The 12,677-nt window shown below is 38.6% G+C and overlaps 2 protein-coding genes across 4 annotated transcripts in view; one reads left to right on the plus strand and one right to left on the minus strand.

The window, feature by feature from the left end:
- LOC308065560 (uncharacterized protein) overlaps window positions 1–12,677 on the minus strand; it is a 185,967-nt gene that overhangs the window by 152,731 nt on the left and 20,559 nt on the right. The gene's annotated exons all lie outside the window — the stretch shown is intronic.
- ITPR2 (inositol 1,4,5-trisphosphate receptor type 2) overlaps window positions 1–12,677 on the plus strand; it is a 269,466-nt gene that overhangs the window by 112,778 nt on the left and 144,011 nt on the right. For all 3 annotated transcript variants that reach the window (XM_080392861.1, XM_080392862.1, XM_080392863.1), the window contains 6 exons: window positions 20–185; window positions 2,159–2,332; window positions 7,078–7,167; window positions 7,321–7,446; window positions 8,608–8,730; window positions 10,316–10,516. In XM_080392861.1, the coding sequence (XP_080248987.1) occupies window positions 20–185; window positions 2,159–2,332; window positions 7,078–7,167; window positions 7,321–7,446; window positions 8,608–8,730; window positions 10,316–10,516 (880 nt within the window). The remainder of the gene's footprint in view (window positions 1–19; window positions 186–2,158; window positions 2,333–7,077; window positions 7,168–7,320; window positions 7,447–8,607; window positions 8,731–10,315; window positions 10,517–12,677) is intronic.

The following is a 12,677-nucleotide window of genomic DNA, read 5'->3' on the forward strand; positions in this document are numbered from 1 at the left end:
TTCCCCATTTCTGTTGCAGAAAGGAGAAGAATGCAGTTCAGCTTGATGATGAAGGGGGCAGAACTTTTTTACGGGTCCTCATTCACCTCATCATGCATGACTACCCTCCTTTGCTCTCAGGTGCTCTGCACCTGCTTTTTAAGCACTTCAGCCAGAGAGCAGAAGTTCTGCAAGCATTTAAACAGGTATGGATGGGCATAGTGTTATTCCAGGAAACTGACTTCAGGGAAAGTCTTTCCAAAGGCTCCTTTACTTACCTAAATTGCTGTTTGTAGCATGGCAGTGTTATTTCCTTAGAGGTCCATATTCAGCAGAGATTTATTTATTTTTTTTGTTAAGAGTTGATCTTATGTGGTAGTGTGTATTATAATTGTGCACCCAGAAATAGTTATTTCTGGCATTGCATCCATTACTGAAAACGTAGGGCCGTGGTGACAGCTGCAATACACGTATCTCACAGCAAGACATAGTGTAGTGATCCCTCAGAGACAGAGTTAGTAGCTCATGTTCTGCAAACAGTGTACTGGTGTCAACAATAAGACTTTCCTGTCTTCAGGGCTACTTAGGCTGGTTATAAAGCTCTCTTGTTATTCATGTGATATTTCTAGTTCTAATTCAGGTGTCTTTGCATTGTGCTCCACTGCATGGTACAGATAGGCCCAAATAACAGGAAGACGGTAATAGAGCCAAGCCTGTTTTCAGCTTTTATTTTCTGCTTGATCACGGTGCATGTGCAGGCTCCATGTCTCAGTGGATTAGGATGGGGAGATCTGATGTCATGGGTCTGGATGACAGAGACATCTCTGTTATGTAACCCTGTATAACATATGTTGATAAAACCATCTGATGCTTATTTCAGGAGTCTGATAGTGTGTTGTCTCATTGTTATGTAAGATGTAGAAGTTTCTCTTGTTTGAAAACAGATGAATGATAAAGACCTGGAAAGCTGCTGTTTACTGTTTTTGCAGTGTAGCATAATGGCCTCCCACCAGATAAGTTAGGCCATGGTGGTTAGTTGCATAAATAGCTGTTATTCCCAGGTAAGTGAGGACTGAGCAGCTTAACATGTTTTCTTAAAGCATGGAAAAGGCTAACTGACAAATAAACAAAAAAGACTGTAGGGAACATGGAATATAAATGTCTGCGGATGATAGGCATTCATAAATTCTGAAAAATAACAATGTCTTACCAAGCTAAGAGAGAAGATGGTAAAAACTTTATATTACAAAAATAGTGAACATTTGCCTGCCTGTAGTGATTATTATTTTTTTAAAGAGTGTCCCTTTCAGTATTTTTGTCTGCCATGTGACCGTAATCTTTACATAACTGTGATTTCTTAATAGTGCTTACTGATTTACTGTAAAGATTGTTAGTTTTTTTATATATTACCTTCATTAATAATCTTGGTAGAAGAAAGAGCATTACAAAGAAAGGAAATGTGTAGATCATGCTAAATCAAGAACTACAAATAACAGTGAAAAAAAACCCAGATAATTTGAGCAGTATTAAAAAAAATAAAAAGAGGCAACCATTCAGATGGTGGGAAATTACATGAACTGGAAAGTCAGTTTGTGAGCTCTATTTAAACAAGATTTTCTAAGCTGGCCTAACAATGTTAAAATGTGTTATTTTTCAACATTTGATTACAATGATGTAGGTGATCATTAAAGTTGCTGGCCATTCTGACCTTTCTTTGAATGTCCTGATTCCTTTTCATATCATCCTTTTTTTTTCTTGTGAAGTACTTTGCTGATGGTATAAGCTATTTCTGACTGTATTGCTTTAATAGCATGTAACTGTATTGTTTTAATGCCATGAGGATCATAATCAATGCATTAGAACTAACTCTGCATAGAATTCAAGAAATTGTAAATCTGTGCTTGTGCTAAAAATGTTTCACAGTGTTTTAGAGAAGGTGAGAGAATGTCATGAATGTTGTAACTATGCTGGTTTTGGGCAACTACAGTCTCTGACTCTGTTAAAGGTTTTTGATGAATGGGGACTAAAAAGACTACGTGTGCCATATTTCAATTTCGTAGGGGAGGTTACATAAAGCACCTGAAAAGAGGGGCTTAGAATGGAAACTGTCAAGCAAATTACCCAGGCATAAGTGCTGGTGCTACTACTGTAATAGCTTTACAATTTTCTGTATTTCCAGGTTCAGTTGCTGGTGTCTAATCAAGATGTTGATAACTACAAGCAAATCAAGGCTGATCTTGATCAGCTACGTCTGACTGTAGAAAAATCAGAATTGTGGGTTGAGAAGAGCAGCAATTATGAGAGTGGAGAGGTGGGCGACAATCAAACTAAAGGGGGAGAAGAGCCCATAGAGGTGAGTTTAATGCCTTTGCTGTTAGAATTGTTTCAGTGTTGATGGGTAGTTTAATGAACAACTGCATATTTCTGGTCTGGTTAATCAAAGTAGCAAAGTGAGAATGTTCAGTATTCTGGCTGAGCTTTAGGAATAGGCAGAATAGGAAATAAACCTTCTTTTATCAATATGTTCAGTATTCTCTGCTGCTGCTTTCAGTAACTGCATTCTTATGTCATAGGGCTGCCTTAATTTCTGGCTAGCGAGCAAGCCACAGTGTATGGCATCATTCTGTGGCCAAGGAAGTAATCTAGGGATCACCTGTTGGCAGTTGTGTTGACTTGCTGGAGGAAGGGAGGAATAGACAGTATCTGTTCCTGCAGCTAGGGCAGAGGAGCACAAACAAACCCGTATTTTCAAACAACACGATTAATTCCACTGTCCACCAAACATAAGACTGACCTAAGAATAATGAGATTTTGTAGGTGAGCTGTTTGTGATTTCAGAAACTTTAGAACTTGAATCTGGAACCAGGAAGATCGGATATTTAAAAAAAAATATATTTGATTTTTTAAAATTAATTTTTGGTTTTTAGTGAAAGCTGAGGTCCTCATATAATCACGAACTCCAAATGCAGTGTTACAAGAGTTGTTATGGTTGAGGTTTGTGGTATAACAGTAGATAGGTCAGGCTTTCCCACCAATATTTCCATTTTCATCAGAGGAGGTAGGGAGAGATGAACAACTGTGATTTCAGACTCAGCACTTCCCCAGTTCTCTTCCATGGTAGTCTTTTCTAGTGGCAAGAAAATGGGCAAGGAAGCAACAAGGGGAAGCTCGGTAGGAAGCCATGTGTAGATTATACACATTGTGAAGCCAATGCATTGAGGAAAAGTAGGAGCCTTTGAGAAGAGACAGGATGTTTGCAGATATTGACATACACTTGGCCTTTCAGATGGGAAGGCAGATTTTAGGTGGCTTCATGGGGGGAAAATCCAACCCTTCAAGGGAGAATCCTTATTTCTTGGGACAATGTAGGTCCTATTCTTTCTCTGATATAACTTAGCTGAATTTAGTTGTGTCAGAACTGGGGAGGAATCTGGACTTCATGAGCTTAAGTATGTGTGATATCCTACTTTTTTTCCTCAAGCATAGCTCTAGTAGGAAAGAAAATGTTCCTTTATGTATTTAACAGAAAAAGTAATGGGGAAACAGGTTACAGAATTGCAGCAAGATATTTACAAGGTTTTCTAGCTATAATACATTTAAAAAGTGTAATAAGGTCCTTTTTATTCCTATGGATAGCCCTGATAGCAAAGAAACTCCAGGAAGAGGGGACAAAACAATGTGCTTGAAACAGAAGCATATTTTCAGTGGTTTTTTTCCCATGAGGCATCTGTAGGTCTGTATGTATTAGCAGTGCTTCAATAGATGCATATTATCATCTCTGGCAGATCCTAGAGAGTGTTCTATCAGTAATATGTAATCTGCACAGCTGATTAGATCATCTGGTGATACTGTCATGAGAGCTGTGCCAAATTACTGTAGCTCAGAATCTCGTCTATTAATTGATCCCCTGTTAAATTACTCTTTAACAGTCATGGAATGTTTTTACCTGGTATAACTAGTTAAGATAGTGAATGCAGTCTTTGAGATCTTAAGTCAGATATAAAAGGTGAGGTGCTGGTTCATGGTCTGCGGTGTCTGAAACAGGTGGCTAGCTTCAAGCAGATAAACATCCTTGTAGGATCCCATGCTTTCTTGGAATAGGTGCTGGTTATTCGGTACTGAGCTGGATGGACCTCTAGGTCTTTAGGGAATATGCTCCGTTTGCCTGTGCTTAATTTTTCCCAAACAACATGAAAGTGCACACAGGGGTTTCAGTTGTGTTCCAGAACAGTCTTATGTTAAACCCAAGTTTCTGTCCTCACTGAAGTACATTACAATATTGGCATAGGAGTTTTAAAAAAAATCAAATACATTTTTATGCCCTTAGGCTTCTGAGTGTTTTTGGGTAACTGTTTACACCTTTCTGTCATAACTTGGGGGTCTGCAGACTTACTCCTTTCCCACCCCACCCCCACCCCAATCATATGACTCCAGAAATGGGATTTGTAGAAAAAAGGCCGTGTTCTTCTAAGTAAAGTATCCAGAGTTCTCCACAGGAAAAATTAACAAATCTTGCATCCGTGCAGGATCATCTTGATAGGAACTGGAGATCAGATTTATAGGAAAGAGTGCTTGGAGTTAGATCAGACATAAATTAGACACCGTATAGGATTAGGAAGAAATGCTGAAATTGATCTCACGTAACTGAGCCTTGCTTGAGAAGGGAAAAGTAGCTAAAGCCTATTTACTTGGTTATCTCTAGTAAGGGTGTTGTGAGTCTGTATAGATACCATGGGCTATGGAAAGTGTGGTCTTTGTTGTCCTGTCACTAGAGAACGCATCGGTAGAGTAGCACCAGAAACACAGATCTAAGGAGGAGAAATAGGCAGTCTCAGTGAAAGGACTTTCAGGTGCAGCTGGAATACAGTGCAGTGGCATTTATAGATCTTCTCATCTTCACCATCCACTGAGAAAGTTCAGTGAGGTTTCAGGTGGTGTAAACTTTCAGCACCCTTAAGCACCTGGTGTTCCCTCGCTCTCCTCCTTTTCTGGTCTGTGGCAGTTTGCTTTGGTTCTGGATATGTTTAAACAAATATCTCCTGAAACATCATATATAGGTTGAGATTATGAACTGAAACTTCTGAGAGTGCCTTCATCCCCCTGGTAAGTAAATACAGCCTGTGAAGGGCAAAACTGTGCCAGGGTGACACTGACTCGTGCCTTGCACACTGTCCTGCTGAGATGAGTGAGACGCTTTCAGCAGCAGGGAACTGCTCGGACTGAGTGCTGGAATCTGGCCTCCAGTTGGAGTCTAGAAAGTATTCCTAACACTGATTCAGAGTGATATCCCACGAATTTTATGAATAGAGGAAGTAGTCTTTTTCATAAAATACCATTTCCTAAAGGTGGGGTGCTCAGATGAGAACCTTTCTCAGTGTGATCTGTGTGACTCCCTGTCCCCCACGGAAAAGTGCGACAGGGAATGGCTATCATGGGGCATAACGAGGCAAAATATGCAACGGAGTGTCTCTGGTATCCCAGTGGTGTGATTATCTCTTGATAACTACATCCCTGGCATACTCTTAGGGGTTCAATAAATAGGTTTTTATTTTGTTAAGAGAAAGGATGGATTCAGCAGTTTAATGCTGATCAGCACTTTCAGGTAAGACATATAGTTTGCATGGATTATAAAACTACTTTGATTGAGGAAGAATGCTGATAAAAGTAACAGGTAAATTAATCTTGGTTAACCCACAGTCCCAGAACAGAGGAGGGTGGTTAATTATAGCAAAGAGCCTGAAATATCTTCCAAAGTATTGATTCAAAACAGCTAGAGAGAAGGCAGAATGCATACTAACAAACCTAAAGAAATAAAAATCTGCTGTTGTTGCATAGATCAACACGACCACGCTGAACAGTGGTGCTGGCACTGTTATAAACAGCTTCCATGGCCAAGTGGTGCAGCTGTTCTTGCCCCACTGGAAGTTAAGACCAGATGGGATTTGTAGAACTCCTCACCTTCACCATCAGCTAGGAAAGTTCAGAGAGAGGTTTCAAGAGATATAAACATTCAGATTGGCGTGCACATGTGTTTTTTAGCATAATTCTCTTCTCTAACACAGCAGGAAGTTTGAGGACATAAAGAAACTCAGAAGCACACCTGTTTCTTCTTTTTTTGTGCTATTACACTGGTTTACATCCTTGTGGTTATACAGTGAGACAGTCTCAAGATCTGCTACAGTTTTTCTACACGCTTAATAATTTCAGCATCCAAAGTCCAATCTTTCAATTCTTTGTGTTTCCAATTAAGAAAGACTTACCATAGCTGGCAACAGAAAAAAACCCAAACCAACCACTGTCAATATTCTAAGTGGCAGTATTCGTGCAGATGTTCTTCCATGTTTTGACTGAGATATGCATGGAAAGGTGGATAGGTGTTGGCGGTTAATTGCTGACTTGATTTCTCTTATTTATCATACCCAGCTGGGGCTTTCTAAGAACCAAGGCCCAGCACATATGGCATCATGACTGGGTGTTGCAGTTTAACATAAGGTTCTCATTTGTTTTCAAATCCTTTCCTGCATCATCCAGAGGTAAGGACAGAAATATCCTCTTCATGGGAGGAACATCTATAATTTCTGTACGCTACTTGTTCCTGTATTGCTGAGAACTCCACCCTACTTATCTCAACTACAGAGGTCGCCTTAAGCCTTAAACCTTAAGCCCTTTCTCCAGACTTTTTAATATTCACATACACAGACTTTGTAATCATCCCAGCTGCATTAGAGATTTTTGGAAGAAGTGGTGGCTATTGAAATACACTTATGGTCTCTATTCTCATAGCATCTGAATTCCTTGAGATGTTTAGTCTGTCATTTAGGGATGTATTCTTTTTTTTAGGAGGCTCAGAAGCATGAAGACATAGAGTAATTGCCTCAAATCATGTTGGAAATTTGAAATAGAGGAAGGACTTGAATGTGAATCTTTTCATTCACTGGGCTGGTAGATAAAGAATAAACGAGTCTTCTTCTTTATTATCTGTGTTATATCTGTTCCCTGTGAGCTGTTGTAAGACTTCTTCACTTGGTGTTATTAAATGTAATTGCTTCATGTTGAGGAAATTGCAATAGATCTCCACTTGTGTGTTCTTTTTTACAGGAGTCAAACATTTTGAGTCCAATACAGGATGGGACCAAAAAACCACAGATAGATAGCAATAAAAGCAATAACTACAATATTGTTAAAGAGGTTAGTATATCTGCTTAGAAACTTGCTTGACATACTTGTTTGGTAAGTAGATTTAGTAATTATTTTGGAAGAATGTATTTTTGTTTGGTTTTGTGTACCATGGCTGGTTCTTTGCTTGCTTGCATGCTGATTTATTTGTTTATTTATTTGTAGATTTTGATTCGACTCAGCAAGCTTTGTGTTCAGAATAAAAAATGTCGGAATCAACAGCAACGATTGCTGAAAAATATGGGTGCCCACTTGGTAGTCTTGGACCTTCTGCAGATACCCTATGAAAAGGTTATTCTCATAATTTTAGTGGTAAAAAACATGAACTCAAAGAGAAAGGCCTCAAGAGGCCCAAGAATCAATGTGAATATTTTTTTAACTGAATTCATTCAGCTGTGGTATAAACATGAAATGATGATGCCATTTTCTACGTTAAGATTAATGGGTTTGGGCCTAAGTTTCAATATGGCCACCTGCATAGAACAGGTTCTTAAGAACTTAATGTTTACAGCCTCAGGTACCTGCATGTCATTGCGCTATCATCCCATTCCTGAAACAGGCAAACCTTAGATCTGCAGTCACTGCGCAGTAAGAAGTATTGATTTAATGGAGCTCTTGACAGGGTATCTAAATTCCACTGTTGGGTACTGATGTGAGTGCTATCATAGATATCTAAGACGGACAAAAAGCTTTCAAGGATCAAGTCTGAAATAATTTGTTTCTGTGGTGGAAGCCTCTAACCTAGTTCCACTTGCAAGTTTTTCAGAAGATAATGTGATTTTGTACTGATTTAGTGGCATTGAGCATACAAATGAATGATCTAGATAGGCTTTTAAAGAGCACATCTCTCTAGATCTTACAGGAAGCACTGAAAGGAGATAAAACCTCTTCTGGGCTACATTTTCCTCAGTGTTACACACTAATGTTATCATAGAGACAATAGGTTCAGCTGTCTTCAGTAAAACAGTGCTTGACCATATAGGTGGTTCATCAAATCAGAGTTAGAATACTGTATGAGAAGCATAAAAAATGGGGATGAAAGTTGACATACATTTGTGTGGCAGTGTGTGTATGAACATACATAGTCGTGTAGGTGTACGCATACATCTCTTTCTATATGTAGCTATATCAAAGCCAGAGCTTTTCAAAAGCTTGAAATCAATGCAGGCTAGAGGGCTTTTTTTTGAAAATCAAGCCATTTAGCACTTTTTTAAACTTGGAAATTATAACCGTGCATGAGGCTTTGAGCTTGTGTGGTCAAGTCAAATCAGAGTACGGTACAGCCACTAATGGACTCTGAAGGAAACTAGATCAGTTGCTTTTTCCAGAGGGAGAATTCCTGCCCTGTAAAGGCTCAGGAGAATTGGTTTGTTCCTGGCTAAATCTGCATTGTGTGGTTTTAACAAGTATGTTTAGGTACACCAGCTGATTTTTGTTTGTCTTTTTCTGCAGAGCGATGAAAAGATGAATGAAGTTATGAATCTAGCCCACACTTTCCTTCAGAATTTCTGTCGAGGAAATCCTCAGAATCAAGTTCTCCTCCACAAAAATCTCAACTTGTTCTTAACTCCAGGGGTAAGTATTTTATTTTAAGGAGAATATTATAACTGGAAGTAAATTTGGACTTGCTGAAAAATGACAGTGCTAAATAAATAATTTCATTAAATTATGCCCTCTCTGCCTTCTCATCTCTGTCCTTGTCCTTTCTCCTTTATTTTTTTGTCTTCTCTCTCCTGTCTTTTCTCCCTTACCATTGCTCTTTATGTCATTGTTTTTAATGTTGCCATTTTAAAAGCAGAAACCAATATTACCTGTGGGATTTACTGGAGGTATCTGAGAACATGTGTCACATCATCACTTCATGTTTAGCTTGACTCTGTTCTTATTCATCCTAACTCACTCACCGATGTCAAGCTAGGAGATGCTGTGACTATGCTGTCATGAAGCTTGTGTGACAGCAGAATCTGACCCATACATTTTTGTTGATGCTGCTTCCATTTGATTCAACTAATCTAAAGTCTGATCTTTTATTAAATCAGTGTCTTTACAATACACCTCTTTGTCACAGTCCCCTCGTGTGTATATATATGTATGTATTTACAGATATAGTCATATAGAATGACAACTTGCTCAGTGGCAGATCTACTGAGTAAAACATGTTTTTATTAGAAAGAGCGTGATTATTAGGATTGTAGACCCCTGGTCTATGTGCATTAGGAAGTATTTGTTATTTTTTTATTTATGCTTTTTTTGTGAAGACAGTGAAAGGCACCGAACTGACCACAGCGGGGTCTAGCGCCCAGACTCCTTCCTATCCAACACTTGACACTTAACCCAGGTGCCAAGTATGGAGTTTTCTTGCACTTGCATTTCTATTCTTTTGGAGTTGATCTTCTGATCATGCCAGTTATTGTGCTGTTCACATTGTGGAATGAATGGTGTGGATTCCTTTCAGATGATGCTAAACAGAAAGGTATACTTTAGGAGCACACCTGACCCTCATGAGCCTTTAGTCCAAGGGACCAAACTAGAGCAAGTCTGAAGCAAAAGCCCCAAGAATGCATCAAGTCTGGATGCTGGGTCCTCGGTGCCATCCGTTCTTGCTACAGATCTGTTCTTCTTGTACCATGCTACTCTCCGATAGAATCATAGCCTTGGGCTCCCTCTGTAGTTAATGTGGAAAGAGGTATTCTTTCAGAGTGATCCGAGGGCATGTGCAATGATTTGCGTGCTGAAAATGCCTGCCTTCTGTCAACCACAGAGGGAACCCAAGGCAGCTAATATTCTTATTTGGTTGCCTCAGTGCAAAGTTTGATGGTGACTGTGATGTGGTCTCAGTGGTCTTGTATACCAGAATCTCTACAGAGTGCTCTAGCAGTGTAGTGTGTGTGTGTGTGTCTTCACCCTCCACATGGACACAGATTTTGTAATGTCCACTTTAGGACCATTCCGTACTCATAGAAAAGTGTGGAGAAATTCCATCATAAATGAGAACTGGGCCCTAAGGTCACTGCTTAATCACTGGGCTGGTGCACATTGGACTTTCTTGGTTTCCCTTTACTAATGTAAGGCTTTTCTCTAGTCTAGAGTCTTATGAATCTTTCAATCTCAATACAAATCTGCTGCTCTTATAAGGCTGTTTTGATTTTAATCTGTTTAGCTCCTGGAAGCTGAAACCATGCGGCACATCTTCATGAATAATTACCTTCTGTGTAATGAAATTAGTGAAAGAGTGGTGCAGCACTTTGTACACTGCATTGAGACCCATGGCCGTCACGTGGAGTACCTGCGTTTCCTGCAGACCATTGTGAAAGCAGATGGCAAATATGTGAAAAAATGCCAGGACATGGTAATGACAGAGGTAAGTGAAGGGTTAATATGTTAATCAACTTGTTTGATATCTTTTTAACACGCTAGTATTTTGAGGCTGCTTTTTCTGCTCTTGGTACCAATGGGAGATAATGACATCATCGCTTTAGAATTTTAAATGGTATCACAAATAATGAATATTTTAGCAGACGTTTTGGGGAGTTTAATCTAATTTTGTAAGGCCATCTGTATAACTACTAGAAAGAAAACATGAGTGTTAGAATGGTGATACAGAGATGTCTATTTGTAGATGATGTAGCATGGAAATCTCAGAGTTACATAAACCTTCATTTTCCTGTACTGTAATTTAGGATCTCATTTATGCACCAAACTTGTCATATTGTGGCATGGTTTTGCCAAATAAGAGGCTTGTACCTCTATGGATTTGCCTAATAGTGTTGTAGACCATTTTTTTAGCACACAACCATGTAACAATTGTAGATACTAGTTTCTGCTTTTGTTTCTTTTGTTCCAGAGTATTTCTGTGAGAGTCAGTAGAGCTACTCTAGCTTTACCTAGATTTGGAGTCTGACCTGGTAAATTCCACAGAGTGGTTTGTGGACAAATCTTTACACCCATAAAGTTACTAGGAAAACACCTAATTAACTTCTCTGCAATTAGGATTTGATATATGGTGTACATGATAAATGAAGTCTTCAGCTTGCAGACACCTGTGAATTTAACTGTAATTATGTTAATAGTTCTATGAGATTAATAAGGGGGTAAAGTTGAATATGGTGAAAAGTCCAGGTAGGATAAGTACAAGGAACATTTTTCTTTATTTCACAAAGTTTGGGGTGTTGTTTTTTTTTTGTTTTTTTGAAGAGACATCTTCACAAAGAAAGCAGATAAGCTCTAGTTGTATGAAAAAAACTAAACCCTGCTGAAATTTTGTTCCACAGCAACAAAGAGGAGAAACTTCTAATTAATAAAATAAAGCTTCACCCTACATGGATAACCTTTAACGGAATCCACCTCAACCTTTTCAATTTGACTGAAGTGTTTTAACGTGCAATATCAATTACAAACCTTTGATTTACATAATTCAAACAGTTCTTGTGCCTTTATGCTTTTAGAGCTTTTCCCTTCCACCACAGCTTCTTGTAGGTTTTTACTTTATCATCAAACAAAATTTTTAGATTTTTCTCAATTTAAATACATTTTGTTACTGACCTATAATAGGACAAAGATAAATTGTCATATTACATTTTCAAGCTGACTGCATGATGAAAATTGAAATGAACTTGGATGTGACATTTACATCATGAGTCCTGCAGGAATTTGCTGGGGGGAGGGAGCAACCCTATTTTGATGAAAGAGGGTAAGATGATGATCTGTTTTTTTAAAAAACATAGGAAATTACAGGTAAGTAATTATGATTTGTTAGAAAAGGATGCTAATAGGGAAATCTGAATGGCAATCCCATGTAAAGGGAATAGTGCAGCCAAATGGTTGGAACTTGCCAAGGAGTCAGGACAGTTTCTCAGTAGACCACTGAGATGTACTTTGTGTCCTTAAACAAGCGGTGTAACTTTTTCTGTACCTCCAGATGGGGCATGTAAACAAGTTACCACAAGACAAGACAGAGCGTACAGCATGCCTCAACTACTCCTGTGTTTTATTTTACCCACAGGAAGTATATTGTAGCTTATTTCTGTTTACTGTAAGGGATAAACTGATCATAATTACATGTTTTAGATAGTGCATATAGATGAAGGAGCACCACTGCAAAAGAGTACTTTCATAAAATACCTTAAACATACCCAATCTGGCTTATTCAGTTGTTCTCATATCCTTGGTTCCCCTGTCTGTGGGGTGCTCCTAATGATGTTTGCTGACCTGAAAGGTTCCTTAAGGCACTTTTTCTCATTACAAGCACACTTTGAGGTTCTTGGACCAACAGTGCCTATCAGTGCAAACATTATTACAAAAGGGAAAGCAGAATTTACTTTTGAGCTGGATCAGTGTGGCAGCAGAGTTTTCTATTATCTATTGTATATATAATATATAGTATTTCTATAATCTGTAGTATTATATATTATATCTGGATTATATATTATGATATATCTGGATATATCACAAAGCATCAATGGCTGCTCTGATACTGACCAACCTTCTTCATACTTCCATAGAGTTCTTAACTTGTTCAAAGT

Source organism: Falco punctatus (assembly GCF_963210335.1).
Source record: "Falco punctatus genome assembly, chromosome: 6".
Classification (NCBI taxonomy): Eukaryota; Metazoa; Chordata; class Aves; order Falconiformes; family Falconidae; genus Falco; species Falco punctatus.